This window comes from Palaemon carinicauda, chromosome 14 (assembly GCF_036898095.1).
Source record: "Palaemon carinicauda isolate YSFRI2023 chromosome 14, ASM3689809v2, whole genome shotgun sequence".
In the NCBI taxonomy this organism is placed as follows: Eukaryota; Metazoa; Arthropoda; class Malacostraca; order Decapoda; family Palaemonidae; genus Palaemon; species Palaemon carinicauda.
This window is the reverse complement of record NC_090738.1, coordinates 116,554,097-116,571,810: the sequence shown is the minus strand read 5'-3', so window position 1 is coordinate 116,571,810 and position 17,714 is coordinate 116,554,097. Positions and strand designations below refer to the sequence as shown.

Below are 17,714 nucleotides of genomic sequence, written 5' to 3'. Positions count from 1 at the left end.
TTTACTACTTGTTTGTATAAATACGGAAATTTTAATCTTTACAAAATAGATATCACCCATTTTTTTATCTAAAATTTATTTCAAAGAATTTAAATTTTATATGATAAAAATAATTGTCAAACATCAGAAAGCCATCATATCAGTTTTATTCCAATCCACTAATAATTAGATAAATAAATAATACCTTGAAATTGACATACCCATTCTTCATTTCAAGTGGTAGATTGGGCTGTATGGGTTGTTGCGGTCTGTGGCCATTTTGTTGATATACCCGAAAGGTAAGTTGGCATATCTCTATATATTCTTGTTCTGTATAGAATTCGTGATATTTCTGTATATTTTAATGCATAAATATCATATTTTATTGGAGATACAATGATTTTCATAAGAAATTTACATTGTGAAACTAGGCCGTCAAAAAATGACCTTTAGATTTCGCCCCTGATATAACAGTAAATTACATCTTAGTGCACATTTTATTATGTATTTCTGTTCTAGGATAATATGAGTTTATTCTATAAAAAAATTAGCCTCTTCCTATTTCATTTGGGTACCCAAAAAAATTCATGAAATTCGGACAATTTTTTTGGGCCAAAAAAAGTTACCCTTTTTTTCTCATTTCAGATCTTGACTTCTATGGGTCCAACTCATTTCCAGCAATTACACGCTGTTGCTTTGCCATCTAAAAAGGTGTCCCTAAAGGGATTTATGTTTATATCTATATTTCTATTTTTTGTGAATATTTATGTCAAGTCTTTTTTTTTTGTATACTTAAATTTTTAATATATTTCCAATAAATAGTTATTTTGTAGATGGGTATCATTTATATTTTCAGTAGTTTTTAGCATTCTTTGAAGTATTTTTAGCAAGTCAAACAATACAGATTGATGCATAACTAAATTTTTCCTGAATTTTTTTTGGAGTCGGGGTCGCGCGCGACCGAGTATACCCTTAAAGGGGTGTCCGAGTAGCGTACCTATCCAGGGTTAATATTGTCTTGAGTTCTTATCGCACCACATCGTCAACTTGTGGGCGAACGCTATACTGAAGAGAAGGGATACCGTCGTCGGGAAATTCCATAAACAGGTGCTGATGGAGGAAGTCTCCCGGTTGAGGAGTTCCACCCTTAATGGTTTTTCCCTTTTCATTCCAGAGGAGATTGAGAGGGCTGCTGAACGATGGACTAAAATCGTTGAATGATTCTCCCCTCCATAAGGTTATGACATCAAGGCTCTATGGAAGACCTTCCCAGTCTTTCGCAGTCAGCAAGCACCTTCTCATCTCTCAACCTCTAGGTTCTCAAGACCTACTAAGATGTCTAAGCAGCCCTTTCAGTCCAAAGGCCAGAAATGAAACAAGTAATTTAGAGGAAAGAAGAGAGCGAAGGGCAGTAGCCAAGGTGGTCACTCCGACTAAGAATGGCATTCCTCTTCACCTACCACCTATGGGAGAATGCCTACAGCACCTCTGGCAGAGGTGGCAGTTCCATGGGGCAGATCCCTGGACGGTCCAAGTGATCGCTCTAGGGTATCGTGCCCCATTCATTCAATCTCTCCCTCCTCTGACTCTGGATCCAGTGCATCTAAGCTTCTATGCGAAGGGATCCGCAAAGGAGCTGGCCCTCAGGGCTGAAGTCCAGACCATACTGCAGAAGGGCGCTCTCCAAGAAGTTGTGAAGGGGTCACCAGGCTTTTACAGTCTAATTTTTCCAGTGAAAAAGGTGATTGGAAGCTGGAGACCAGTCATCAGTCTCTCCCCTCTGAACAAGTTTGTTCAACTGACTCAGTTCATTGTGGAAACGGCAGACACGGTCATTCAGGCGGTTCGACCAAGGGACTTCATGTGTACACTGGATCTAAAGGACGCATACTTCCAGATCACAAGCCATCCGTCTTCAAGGAAGTATCTAGGGTTCATACACAAGGACAAAATATACCAGTTCAAGGTTCTATGCTTCGGTTTTGCAACAGCTTCTCAGGTCTTTACTAGAGTGTTCGCCCTAGTCTCATCATGGGCTCTCAGGAACGGCATTTGTCTCCTCATAACTGGATGACTGGCTAATCCTGGCAGACTTGGAGACGGCCCTGTTTAGTCACCGAAACATGCTTCTCGAGTTTTGTCAGGATCTGGGGTCCTGATAAGTCTCGAAAAGTCATCACTGCTACCTTCTCTAAGACTAGTATACCTCCGTATGATAATAGACACAGTCTAACAGAAAGTCTTCCCATCAGACGAAAGAGTACACAGACTGAGAGAAGGGGCTTCACGCTTCCTCAGAAAGGAAGTTCTTCCAGCCTCTCGTTGGTTGAGTCTGTTAGGTCACCTAGCCTCTCTCCTCCGTCTGGCTCTAAACAGTCGCCTCAGGATAAGACCCCTGCAATGGCAGCTAAAGTCCGTGTGGAACCAACACTCAGATCCACCGAACACTCAAGTTCCCATTACTCAGGAACAGTTAACGGACTTGAGTTGGTGGATGGCAGACGAAAACATTTGCAGGGGTCAGGATCTTCTCGTCCCTCCTCCGGACTTGATGCTCTTCACAGTTGCACCAAAGAAGGGTGGGCGGCTCACTTGCTGCATCACACGATCTCCGGCCTTTGGTCAGAGTCAGAAAGATACCAACACATAAACCTCCTAGAGATGAGAGTAGCATACCTAGCTCTTCATCAGTTATAACAGTTGCTGGCAAGTCACTCTGTGGTGTTGATGAACGACAATACCACAGTAGTGGCTTACATAAAGAAACAAGGCAGTACCTTTTCGCAGCCTCTATGCCATCTTGCATTAAAGATCCTCAGGTGGTCAGAAGAACATTCGGTGTTCCTATTGGCTCGCTTCATTCCATGCAAGAGGAATGTGCTTGCGAACAATCTGAGCAGAGCGACTCAGATAGTGGGTTCCGAATGGTCTTTGAATCATCAGATAGCCAACAAAGTCCTGACTTTGTGGGATTTCCCGACTGTAGACCTGTCGCAACCTCTCTGTTACAGCAAGCTTCCGCTGTACTGTTCTCCAGTCCCAAACCCTCAGGCTGTATGACAGGATGCATTTCAACAACGGTAGGACAACATCGACGTGCATACCTTTCCCCTGTTCTGTCTGACGAAAAGACTGCACAACAAGACCAGAGTATCCAAAGATCTGAGGAGGACCCTTGTAGCTCCAATTTCTAGTAAATCTACTACCAGAGGTTCCTCCACGACTAGATCTACTCAAACAACTACACGCGAACATCTTTCACAGAGCTGTGCAGTCGCTTCAACTTCACGCCTGGAGACTATCCAGTGTCTCTTCTCTCAGAAAGGCTTTTCATGACAAGTTGTGGAGAGATTATCCGGCTACTCGCATAAGTCCTCGGCCTCAGTCTACCAGGCAAAATGGAGAGTCTTCTGTGGTTGATGTTGTGGAAGCAATATTTCTCCTCTCGATGCCTCTATACCATATACCAGTAATTAAGGAGTTCCTTGTATACCTTCGGGAGGAAAAGCTTCTTTCAGTCTCGGCAGTGAAAGGCTATTGCTCTGCCTTGAGCCTCGCCTTTAAGCTGAAAGTAGTTGACATTTACTCTTCATTGGAACTTTCTCTACTCAAACGGTGTTATGAGATCACTTGCTTTCAGTCAAAGATCAGGCCTCTTCTTTAGAATGTGGTTCGCGTATTAGGATCCCCAAAAGAACCTCCTTACAAACCATTATGCCATGCAGCTGATCGAAATTTCCCTTTGAAGACGGCATTCCTGCTCGCTTTAGCCTCGGCAAAGAGAGTTGGTGAACTTCCTGGCTTCTTGTCTGACATCACCCATTCAAGGGGATGGGGGGAAGTGACTCTTAGCTTCATCCCTGAGTTTATTGCTAAGACTCAAAATCCGCGGGTACTGGACCCTAGATTCGGACCCTTTCAGATTGGGAGTGTCTGTTCTCTAACTAATGACCCAGATCAGTTTTTACTATGCTCAGTGAGGAGTTTGAGATACTATCTTAAATGCACTGTAGCAACATGGCCCCTACTAACACCTATCTTAAATGCACTGTAGCAACATGGCCCCTATTAACACCTCTGTTTGTTAGCTCAGCTAGGGTAAAGAGGAGGATCACTAAGAACACTGTCTCCTCCTGGATTTGCCAGGTGATCGAAAGAGCCTTGGCTCCTGATCCTCCTCCAGCTCGACGACCTAGAGCTCATGATATCAGGGGCATTAGTACGTCCTTGGCATTTAAACACAACTTTTCCATGTTGCTAGTACTACAAATGGGTGTGTGGAAGAGACAAAATACCTTCACAGCCCATTATCTAAAAGATGTGACCGACAGGAGTCTTGATACTTTTACTATCTGTCCTGTGGTGGCTGCTTAACAAGGGGTTTAAGAATGCCTCAGGCTCCTTGATGGGCAAGTAGCAGTAGGTTTAGGGCATTGGTTACCCTAGTTGAGACTGGGATGAATGAGTAAGAGTATGTGTGGCTTTTCCTTTCTTCATCTTCCCCTCCCTTGTGGTACAGCACCATGGTCCCTCTGCAAGCTGGCTTCAACCTCTGCAGGTAATTATCACTTCCCTTGTGTAGCCTAGTACAGGTAGGCCATCACTAATCCGGCAACTTTGGGACCGGCAGGGTGCCGGATTATCCATATATTCCAGGTAATCGTCGACTTACGACCAAGATACGCGTCGTAAGTCGAAAAAAAATTAAGTTTTCTTAGATTTATTATGATGCGTCATGATTCGGCAATCATCTAAGTCATATTTTATCAATATTTTCTTACTGTATATTATTTTATTCTCTTGTTTAATAGGATATCATATGCTTCATTAAAGCATTTTTGTATTCTATTTTTCAACTTTGGAAGAATTTTAAACATCAAAAATTTATGATTCCTACAATGTATTTCAGTTTTATAAATGCCAGGAATTTGGTCATACTGCCGAAAATTGTAGCAAGACTCAGGTATGTGCCAAGTGTAGCCAGGATCATCAAACCACGGATTGTACTGTAAATACGTTAAAGTGTCATAACTGCACAGTGAGGAATTACAATGATACGAATCATAAGACATATGATGATAACTGTAAAGTATACAAGGAGGAGCTTACCAGGATAAAAAATAGAACCGATCATGGTCTGATAAATATTCAATCGGTGGGGAATAAAACCATAAAGATTAGAAATCTTATTAACGAAATGGAATTAGATTTATGCTTATTAACGGAAATGTGGTTGCAGGGAAATATTAGTGATAACTCAAAGATTCAGGAGATGACGCCGTGTACTCACGATTTCTACCACGTACCAAGAAAGGACAAAACTGGAGGAGGAGTGGGTGTCTTTGTGTCGAAAACCTTCTCTAGGGTTTCTATCATGAATGAGATAGTATTTGAAACGTTTGAATATATCTGTTTAAAACTGACAAGAAACAATAAGGTATTGAATATAATATCATCATATAGACCACCAGGGAGTAATATGAGGAAATTCATCGAAGAATTTAGTATTCTTGTGGGTGTGGTGGACGATATTAAAAATACATTAATTGGTGGTGACTTTAATTGTTGGGTAGATGATGAAAATGATAATAAGGCTAAAGAACTCAAGGAAGTATTTGAGATGTTTAATTTAATAAACAGTGTTTTGGTATCAACGTCAGTAGGTGGTCATACACTCGACTTGGTCATATGTGAAAAAGACTCAGACCTAATAAAAAACCTTGAAGTGGAACCAGACTTTGAGATCTCAAAAACACACAAACTCATCACTTTTGATGTTAATATAAATTACACCAGAGTATTGAAAAAATGGATCACATATAGGGAACGGGAAAATTTTGATGCTGAGAATTTTATTGAAGCTAGTGTAGCGCAAATGTCTTGTGTGAACACACAATGTGAACATATGGTAGATAGAGAATGTGTTGGGTGTTATACCAAGAAATACAACGACAATTTTGGAAAAATGTACGATACCATGTGTTCCATAAAGAACAAACAAATAGTTGTACGTGAAAATGTTAGATGGTATAATAGTGAGCTATTAAAGGCAAAAAGACACAGACGTAAGATGGAAGGTAGATGGAAAAGAGCCCAATCCTCACAAGCCAGAAATCTATATAATAAGGCCAGAAATGACTATAACATCCTGTTAGAAAAAACAAAAAGAAAATTCTACAACGGCGAATGTAGAAAAACCAATAATATGAAGGGCTTTCACAAACAAATCTTGATGATTTGATGGGATTAAAGAAAAAATATGTCTTGCCTGACATTGTTTGTGCAGAGAGCTTTGCTATATTCTTCAATGAAAAAATTGATAAAATCTTTAGAGGTTTCCCCCAAAATCACTTGGAAGGACAGTCAGCTATGCCAGTGAAGGAGGGAAAGAAGTTAATAAAATTTAAGGAAATAAATATGTGCGACTTGTTAAAGGTTATGAGAGAGATGAAGAATACATATTGTGGAAACGACCCTTTCCCAAACAGTTCAATAAGTGAAGCTCCAAACAAGCAAGTTGTATATAATATTTACCTGAACTTAATTAACCTAAGTATATCACAATCCTATTTTCCTAGCTGTGAAAAAACCGCGTTGATCAAACCAATTTACAAAGAAAAAGGTGATGTAAACGAGCCAAATTCATATAGGCCCATTTCAAATTTATCCTACATGTCAAAGCTTATTGAAAAAGTCATAAGTGAGCAATTATGGGCGCATATTGATGAGTTAGAGGTATTCCCGGAATTGAAAAAGTCATAAGTGAGCAATTATGAGCGCATATTGATGAGTTAGAGGTATTCCCGGAAAATCAATCGGCCTACAGAGCTAATCATTCTACAGAAACTACCTTATGCTCAATAATGAATGATATGATAGGTCTTGATGAGGGAAAGTGTGGAATTTTGATTATGTTAGATCTTAGTGCGGCTTTTGACACTGTTGTGCACGAGTACTGACTTGACGACTTAAAGTCTATTGGAGTGACTGAGGAAGCGCTGAAATTTTTGCGAAGTTACTTAGTGAACAGGAAGACTATTGTAGAAGTTTCTGGAAACCGATCCAATGAGAGAATTCTTATGAAGGGTGTACCACAGGGTAGTGTTCTGGGCCCTATCTTGTTTAACATATATACTATCGAGCTATCACACATCTTGAAAAAACAAAAAGTGGGCTTTAAACTATATGCAGATGATACTCAGTTTTACCTCTCAATTTCAACAACACAAGATACAGAGAAGAAAATTGATGAGATAATGACTGAAATAAAACATGGATGCAGAGGAAAAAGCTCAAATTAAATGATGATAAAACAGAATGTATGTTCTTTGGCACAAAGGTGGCTTTGAAGAAATACCAGTTAATTCAAAGTATAAAAATTGGTGATGCTGATGTTGGGATTGTGCCTGTTGTGAAAAATTTGGGTGTACTGATAGATTGTCATTTGTCAATGAGGGACCAAATTGTGAACACATTGAAAGTGTGTAACTATCACCTGAGAAACATAGCATTTATTAGAAAATATTTAACAGAGGGCAGTACAAAAATTTTAGTGATGAGTCATGTAATATCAAGGCTTGATTATTGCAATTCTCTGTACTACAAATTGCCCAATACACTAAGAAAGCTTCAAAATGTGCAAAACCGGGCGGCTAGACTGATAAAAGGCATTAAACTAAGGGAGAGAATAACTTCTGCATTGATCGATCTACATTGGTTACCTGTTAAGGCAAGAATTGAATTTAAAATGTGCTTGTTGACTCACAAAGCACTTACAAGTGATAAGCCTAAATATCTTCGTGATTGCTTGGTCCCCTACCCTGAAGCTACCAGCGCCGCTGTAAGAGTTAGACATGCTGATGACCCACATAGACTATTCAAAATTACTGTGAATCATGCAATAGGAGGAAGAACGTTCAGTTATGCTGCACCGAGACTCTTTAACGACCTTCCACTCGATGTCAAGAATAGCAATAATGTGGCAGCTTTCAAGAAAAACCTGAAGACTTATCTTTTTAGAAAGTGTTATAATAGTGACCTGAAAACTATCAAGCCTGAATACAAACGCTAGCGAAATAACTGATAACGATACAGAGCAAAATATTAACTGGAAAGAAATTATTTTTTCACACACCAAGGCCCCCCTGAACAGACCTTTAGTGTGTGATGGAGGGCGAGAAATAAACCCGTAAAATTAGAAGTAAAAGTAAGAATTATTTAATATTTTGTTTACCTTTGGTTATGATCAGCTGATCTGAAGTTCCCTCTACCATATCAAAAGATTGCTCACATACGAGTGGCGTAATTTTTTTTTATATATATTTTCTTAATTTATTCAAAATATCTTCATGATAAATATTATATGAGCACTAATATTTTACAGGATATCACAGTTTTCATACAGTTCTTTTATAGCCCTTATTATTAGTTATGCGAATACGTTCTTGCTCTCTCTTTGTGCATGTGTGTGTGACAATGTGTGTGCGGGCGTGTTCATTTTTATAGCTTCACACAATCTCTCTCTCTCTCTCTCTCTCTCTCTCTCTCTCTCTCTCTCTCTCTCTCTCTCTCTCTCTCTCTCTCTCGAGTTTTAAGTATACAACAAAAGCTAGCATATGCACTGATGGTTTTGTAATTCACCAGTCATCTAATTCAGGAGATATGACCCAAATTCAATCAAATTTGACTTGATTTTCGACCTAATATCAGAATGTTGTCTTATGCTCGGAAATGTATGGTATATTTCTGCTTGTATAATGTACAGCTAGACTGTTTTCAACAATATTTGCTAAATACATTAAAAACTTTGCCTAAATCTGACCTGCTGAAATGAGGGTGCATCTTATATTTGTTTACGTTGGAAATAGTGCTGCCAACTGGCCAGTAGCAAAAATAATTGAGAAACAGTGCCCCCAACCAAGCGGTCAGTAGTGAAAATAATGCTGGATAACCAATGTTTCCAGATTACAGAATGCCGGATTAGTGATGGTCAACCTGTATAGTTCATAAATTTATATACTGTCCATGTCCCCCCTTTTTTTTTTGCAAGGTAAGCAATGGGAAATTTCTTGCTATTCCTGCATAAACTCGGAATGTGTTCATAATAGATGAGAAACTCTCATTACATTTGATTGCTCAGGCCGGTATTATACACGCTTTGTATATTTTAGGGATGTGTTTAAAGTTTTCCCTAGACCACAGCCATATACTGTATCAGATAAGACTGGGTCAATGTCCATGCCAGAATTAGGACTGTCACCCACCTAAGAGTGAGTCATCCAAATAAATAATGGAAGGTTTGTTTGTATGGGAACAAATGACAAATTCGGAGATGATTTGTATTTTTCCCTAAGTAATACAAACCTGTAGTTATTTATGTAAATTGGCCCACCATCACCTGTACCCCAGAAGTCCTGCCTGCAGTCAAAAGTGACGTAGCTCACAGCCATGAGAGTATATATACAGTAGAGGTGGCTGAGTACCCCCCACCACCCCCGGCCTACTCGCTCAAGCGGTTAGGCAGTGTTACCATCTCGCACTTTAAGTTTACTGGCTACCTTCCAGCTTTGCCGAAAGATGATCCGTTTAATAACTACAGGTTTGTAATAGTTATGGAAAAATACAAGTTATCTTCTAATTTGTCATATTTAAAAAATGTTTCCTAACCTTCCCATGTATATTTTTTTTTATTATGGTACTTTACAGTAACATTGATCCCAGTCGTCTTGCTATATGTGAAAAGGCTGTTTATTTATGAACTGTATTATATTTAGGTCAACTCATTATGGTATAGGAAGTAATGAAAACATAGTAACAGTCTCATTACTTAGTTTTTTTGGATACCTGTGCCGAAACATGATGTATGATTCTGTAATAAGTTATTACTTTTTCAGGCATCCAGAACAACGATCATCAAGTACCAAGGTGTCAGAAAGTCAGTGTATTTCAAACTTGCTGGATCACCCCTTATCTGATGTAAGTGATAAAGAAACTTTTTATGATAGTGAAAATTCTGAATCTTCAGTTCGAGATTCAGTACGAGAAAACCATGGAAGATATATTCAGCATTTAAAATCAGCTGGTGGAACCAAGAGAAAAAATTTCAAGCATAAGAATTTTGGAAAATCCCTACCATATCATAAAGGACATAAGCAAACGTCACCAGTATTACATGATAAGCGCTTTTCGCTTTCCTTTTCAACTGGTGGTAGGAGCAGCACATCTTCCTTATCTCCACCACCAAGTTCGAGGTATTACGTGAGAGGTGTGTCGTATCCAGCTCATGAAAATCACTCCCGAGGTGCGTCATATCCAGCTCAAGAAAATCACTCCAGAGCTTATGATTTAGCTAGTAGATGTAAAAATTCAAAAATGTCAGGTAAAGGAATTTATTCAAGGTCTCCATCTGTTAGTGAGAAATTTTATCCAAGAGCATCACATTCTAGATCACCTTCACCACGAGAAAAAAGTCCAGAAACTATAGCTTTAATGTCTTTACGAGATGTACACAATAAAGAGTGTGAAGTATATAGAAAACAGCCTAATGCCCATCCTGATTATGATAAAGAATTTAGAATGTACAGAGACAAGAAATTTAAATGCATTATTGAAATAGGAGGTGACCCTATTACTTATGACATAAAAAAGGATTGGGAAGAATTTTGGAAGACCCGTTTAGAACAGCTGTTGGAATTTACTTGGACAAGTAGGCGAGATAAATGTCTAGAAATGCTTCACCAGTCAAAGACATCAAAAAGCAATTTTCCTATGTCGACAGAGCAACAGCCAAAGAAGCTTAGAAGAAAGATTTATAAATCAAGAAGTCGTTCATCTTCACGTGAGAGAAAGTCAAGAAATTTAGAAAGAAAGATTTATAAATCAAGAAGTCGTTCATCTTCACGTGAGAGAAAGTCAAGAAATTTAGAAAGAAAGATTTATAAATCAAGAAGTCGTTCATCTTCACGTGAGAGAAAGTCAAGAAATTTAGAAAGAAAGATTTATAAATCAAGAAGTCGATCATCTTCACGTGACAGACACTCAAGAAGTTTAGAGTTTACCACAAAACGAAAAATGAATAGGTCAGTAAGCAGGTCTTATTCACCTGAAAGGGAAGTATACAAGCCCAAAAATTTTGTAAAACAGAAGAAACATAAGACAAGAAGTCGATCCGTCTCATGGGAAAATGAGTCTCGTTCGTTTTCAAGGGAGAGGGATATACAGAAAGAGAAGGAATTTATTAAAAAGCGGAAGAGGAAGAGGTCAAGAAGTAATTCCTCTTCAGTGGGAAGTGATGAGCATTCAGGAGAGGAGGAAGAACAGAAATGGAAGATATCAAAAAGAAGGTCATCTTCAATAAGAAATGAAAGAGCTTCACAAAAACAAAAAGACCTTGTTACTAAGCATAAAAGGAAGCTATCAAGGAGATCATCTTCAGAGGAAAGTGAAAGTCAGTTAGAAGACAAAAGGGAGTTCAGTGTAAAGCTAACCAGGGATATATCAAAAAGGGCATCAGCTAGAGAGAGGAAAATTGGACAGAAGGGACTAAGCATTTCCAGTTCAATTAATAGAAGTGATAATGACCATTCATTTGAAAGTGATGAAAGCACCGAGTGTAGAAAAGACAAAAAGAAATGTTTACCAGAGGCATCCAGTTTATTGAATAGACATTCTCAGAATGGGGCAGAAACAAATCAAGATATGTCCGAGATTAATTATAATATAAAGGATGAGGAGTTTAGGAGATTGCAAAGCTTATTGAACAATGAGCAGGTCCAAAATTTATTTAAACAAAATAGGGAGGCTTCTTTAGATGTGTTAAGAAATTGTAGTTTGAGCGATTTTTTGGAAAAAGAGTTCTCAAAAGAATCAAAAACCTGTGAGAAGAGTAATGATGGTGAAATGGCTGGAGAGAGTATAGTTTCAAAGCCTGAGAACATTGCCAAGGATTCTTCAGAGCTATCATTTTATTCTAGTAATAGAAATGAAAGTAGTTTGGGCAATTTTTCTGAAGGAGAGTTCATAAAAAAATTGAAAACCTTTAAGGAGGGCAGTGACAATGAAATGGCTGGAAAGAGCATAGTTTCAAAGCCTAAGAACATTGCCAATGATTCTTCAGAGCTCTTATTTCATTTTAAGAACAGGAATAATGCAACTTCTTCTGAACAGCACCTTTTAAAAGCATATCCATTTCAAGATCAAAAGACAGTTTTCTTACCAGAAACTTTGGAAAAAATTAGAGCTGGTAGTTCTAGTACAAAAAGTGATATCTTAACTTTAAGAGCTTCATCCTCAGGTAGGAGTGTGTTGCCCTATGCAAGTGAGGGAGAATCAGCTGATGAAGTTACATCAACAACCCCATCTTTTGGACCAGATATGTTAGAGGATGTTATTGAAGTGCTTGAGATACTAGTGAGGTTAGGAGACCGTCTAGGTGTTTTGAAGAATCCACTAAAGTCAATTTATGAGAAAGCATTACTTTACAAATCAATGGGCTTTGAGAGCTCTAAGTTACTGAGTGAAAAAGACTCAAAAACCCTACTAAGCTTCATTAGTAATAAGTTGAATAAACTGGTTGAAGAGGAAGATCTAAGTGTTATTCAGCGTGTAATAATACAGGAAGCGAGTGAGAGGTTACACAATATTTTAAAGGCATCAGGACCAGATTTGGAAATTTCGTTGATCGCTGAGAAATGCTTAGGAAGAAATGATGCAGATACTTTTGCTTATATTCAAAGTCAGTTTTTTGAAAATGGGATGCATTTGGCATCTCAGGAGCGATTGAAAGCAGTTTATGTTAATGTCCAGTCTGAGAAATCAAAGCTTCTTAATAATATTCTGAAGCAGAGTACCAATACTCCTATAAACAGTCCTAGCTCTAAGATTAAAAATCTCCATACCCAAAGCAAGGAAATGTCATTTGAATATGAATTGTCTGCACAATTACCCTTTCAGCACAGTTGGTCTTCAGAAGACTCGCAAGTAAGTAGATGTATTGGTAATCGTAGTTCCTTACTTGGGGATAGTGTAAATAAAGAGACAATTACCGACATATCATCACGAAGGGAGTTTGAAGATTCCAGACAAAAAGTGAAAGAGAATCCTGCAGAAGCTGAAAGTTATAAGTTTTCATCACAAAGAACATCTATTGATTTTCCCGCTGAACGACGGAGGAACAGTGAAAGCTTAGTGACTGATGGTGGCTTCACATCTGAAGAATATGAAGAGTTTTCTACAAATAAAGAACAAGATATCCCATCAAATAGAAGATATAAAGATTCACCAGAAAGAGAATTTGGAAAATATTCATCTGAAGGATTCATGAATAACATGCTATCAGGAAAATGGTTTAAAGAATTATCTTCTAAAGTGGAAGCTAAAGTATTCCCATCAAAAAAATATTGAGAATTCCCTTCAGAATTATTAATTACCCTCCAGATTTTCATAGATTTCAAAATTTCCGAGGTAATCGTGAAGACAGTTGAAATAGCCTGTCTTCAGTGTCTGCCAAGAATGATGATAGAGTAGATATTGCTTCTTCCAATCATTATTCAGAAAATGGTAGTGGCTCAATGAATATTTGCCCTCCAATAGGTTACTTTGGTCTATTGTTGCTCTTATTTATTAAGGTTTCTAATATTGACACTAAACACAGCTGTCAACCTTCATCTTTTAATCTTGACTTCAGATACAAGAGAAGAAAAAGTTCCAGAAAAATTCTTGGGATCTTCACAGAAAACCCCAATTGGGTTGATTATTCTTAAACTGAAAAACCAACGATTGAGTTTAGATTCTCTCAGTTACTCGATGGATAATAGAAACTTGTGGTGCTTTTTTCCTTTCTGTATGAGTATTAATATTAAACTTGTACATTGTACGTGTTGGTGATACTTTAAACTTTTTGTATATTTTTCATTGTTTAATATCACTTGTAAATAGTATGAGCTGAAAAGGGTTCTATATAATTCTTTGTGGATGTTTATTTTTGTATTCTTTAAATTATATGACTTGTAGGTATTTTAGTACCTGTAGTACATGTTTGGCTTACGCAAAGTACTTTGGGGAATTGTTTTTCACTGCAGTTTGTACAGATTTCAATGCTTTAATGTTGAGTATTGGTACAATCTAGAAGCCAATATAATAATCATGAACCTTGTAGAGTCATTTTCCAGGGCAGTTGAAGATTTATTATTAATGTCATTGGACCTGAAGGAAAGTTTAAAAGTCAACAGCTCTGGTGTGATAGTTCCATACCAATAAAAGTACAAATTTTAACCTTATATTCACGTTACATAAATGCATATCTTTACTCTACATGTGGCATAATGCCATTCAGATGAGAAGCATAATTTCTCAAGAACAGAGTAATCAACTAGTGAAAGTGTCGGTCTTATCTGGTGAGTATTCTGTTTTGAGGATTACATTACAAATATCATAACTTAGCTTGGTAAGCTGGAAGACCAGTAAGGAAAAGCAATAGGAATAACTGCGATGAGGGAACTCTCAGTATTGTAATGAGCTTGTATTTGTAGAACAGGATTTGTGTTAGATTTTGCTTTAACTACTCATGCAAAGTTATTTATCATGTATACATATGATTTCTAGAATGATTTATTCTCCCTTTTCATTAAGTTGAATAAATAAGTCAGATTTCATCTTCAGTTTTCACATTTTCTTGATTCCAGGGGCAACTTGATGAATCTTATGGTTACTGTGTATTCAAAGGCCCCCTTTTCCAATATTTTTGTTGCCTCTTTGCTCTATTATCTATATCCTACTTTCTCTTTAATTGCACTAATGCCCTTACTTTAATAGGTAGCTAATTAAACTCAATAATGATGTTTATAATTTTATCTTCAAAGGAGTTATTTATTATTAATCTGGCTGTCTTGTTAATTAAACCTAGTGACTGAAATAATTTGGTTCGATTTTGTTGATTAATTTGGTCTAGTCTTGTGACGACAATTTTTTTCTTTCAACCATTTGTAACGGTATTTTTTTTATGAAAACTATTTTTCTTTGAAGGTAATTCTATCACATTAGATTTGGTAGTTGATCTGTCATCTTTTTCAATCATTTTCCGGTCACCCAATTCTTTTTTCTTCATTATTGATATTCCATACGTTGATTATATCTTCAATGGACCATCACCTGGTTAACCTTTAACCATCTGTAAAAATGCAAACTTTATATTTTTTTGTATAATTCATAATGATTTTGTTGTTTGAAAAATAGGTAAAATCAGTCCTAAGATGCCACCTTGAAGCTCTCTGCATGGCAGGATCTGTATACCTACTTGAAAGTGAAAACCTATAACCTCAAGAATTTTAAGATATTGACAGATTCCAAAATTTTTTGCTTTTTACTTGTGCTACAGGAAAATGAGATTTCTGATAAATTCATCACCAGACTTGATTTCATGAAGCCACCATTAAAAGAGTATTTTGCTAGTAAGGTCTGAAGACATTTGAAGGGCAATATCGTGTTAAGGGGTATGGTGAAAAATGTCATGTCCTCGTGGAGGTGGTGTTTTTGGATGTTTTACGTGTCCTTCTCTTCTCATGAATTTCAGCCGAGTCAACTTACTATACACTTCTAGGGACAAAGACCATTTGATTACCTTGTCTTTAGGCTTTTACCCAGTATATACTGTACTGACTCTAGTTCCGCGTGGCAAGTAGTAGCCTGCTAGAATTTAGTTTGGGAGCATATTGCTACTTGTGCTTTACTCAACTAGGTTACTCAGATATAATTTGTTAAGTATATTTTGAACAGTGTAAGATCATATGTATTTATTTTTCAATAAATACAATAATTGGATATTTAAGCAATTTGCCACGCATTTTTTGTTTTTCATTACCAGGCATATATTTCATCAATTGCTCTAATTTTTAATTTTGTCTCAGTTGTAGTATACAGTATTAGTGGTACAATACTTCTGAAAATAACCAATGGCGAATGCTATATGTAGCCCATGGTATTCTGCTAATTTAATACTTTGCAAAGATTTAATTGAATTATTTTCTATTGACTTTTCCATTATAATATTTTATATCGGAGCCACCTTTGCTAAAATAATTCAAATTTTGATATCAGATTGCCATTATACAAAACATACTTAATTTTTGGTTTATAACTTATTACATTATTATAATTTACATATCGATAGCAGATTGATCATTTGCACATCATCCTATGCCTCCTGTTGGTTTGGACTTTATTACTTTGATGATCATCACCTGCTATTCATAGTGCTTAAACTATTTGAAGCTAGTGCTTCTCAACAATAAAACTTGAAAAACCACCCATCTGCACTAACTTTTTGATATTTGACTTTCCTGCTATGTCAGATTTCACATCTTTTGGAGAGGGATCTGCCTGACCCCCCTTCCGCTCCCTGAGGGGCGTGTGCCTTATTGCCTCTACCATTACATCGACAAATTGAGCTAATAGAATTTTTCTGTGTCCATACTATTTGGGATATATAGACCTTATTGTTAAGTGTATAGTTTGTCATACTGCATTGATTTGAGTTTAAGGATGTATCAGATTGGTCTTTGAAGTTTGCTAAAGCACATTTTGGTACATACATATACCAAGGCACCTCTCCCAATTTTGGGGGCTAGCCGACATCACTCAAATGAAAAAAGGGGACCTTTCCTCTCTATGTTCCTCCCAGCCTGACAAGGAACTCAACCGAGTTCGGCTGGTACTGCTAGGGTGCAAGAGCCCACTCTCCCCTGTTATCCACCACAGATGAAACTTCATAACGCTGAATCCCCTACTGCTGCTACTGGTGAAAAGAACAATTCAAATATTGACATCTAATGAACTATTTACTTACCATCCTAAGCTTCTTGCTGGTTTGATCCTTATTATGATAATTCAAATACTGATAGCAAACTGCTTATTAACATTACTCGAAGCCTCCTATTGGTTTGAGCTTTACAGAAATGTTTTAAATTGTACAATAGTTCAAATATTGATTGCTGGTTATCTATTTATATGTCATCCTTGTTGGTCCAATGACATAAATTGTGATGCCTAGGTCAATTTATTTTTTCCTTTTGACTGCTGTATTTGGTCATTATTTTTCTTTTACATACTTAGCTTATGTTCATGTTTCTGTTCTATAAATTCATTTATTCTCAATTGTAGAGATTTGGTTCATATTTCCATTGGAATAAATGGAGGATATTCATAGGTTATCTTAATTATGTAATTAATACTCTGATTTTTTTTTTTTTGTTATATTAACACATGTTTCCTCTATAGTGATATGGCTCATATTTTTTTAGGGAAACCAAAGACATTGTCAAAATTATAGTTATTGGTTAAGTGCTGTAAATTAACCAGTGTGTAACCCTTGTGGGAATAAAATGTATATACTGTATTGATGTGTATCAGTATTAACTGTTTTATTATCCCATAAAATGAAATGGGTTTTAAATTCGTCTGTTTGAACCATTTTTTTTTCTTTTTTTATACAAAATAATGAGATAAGTTTGTATTTCAGTAGTAAGACAGCTTGTGAAATCTTCGGTAAGTGGACTAACTGACTGTAAACTTATTCTGTATTTCATGACCAGATGGCATTGTGTTAGTTTAACAATGTTGGATGGAACCTCAATCTGACTGTATTAAGCTTGTAATGTACTTTAGCTCCCAAATGTAACGTTAAAAAATGTAGTGTATAAGCTGACACTGCACAGCCATACATGACCTTGTATAGTATTATT

General features: G+C 37.0%; 1 protein-coding gene across 2 annotated transcripts in view; it reads left to right on the top strand.

The window, feature by feature from the left end:
* Positions 1–17,360, top strand: part of LOC137653636 (uncharacterized) — a 96,869-nt gene extending 79,509 nt beyond the window's left edge. For both annotated transcript variants that reach the window (XM_068387209.1, XM_068387210.1), the window contains one exon: positions 9,873–17,360. In XM_068387209.1, coding sequence (XP_068243310.1) covers positions 9,873–13,380 — 3,508 coding nt within the window. In that variant the 3' untranslated portion in view covers positions 13,381–17,360. The remainder of the gene's footprint in view (positions 1–9,872) is intronic.
* The last annotated feature ends 354 nt before the right edge of the window (positions 17,361–17,714 follow it).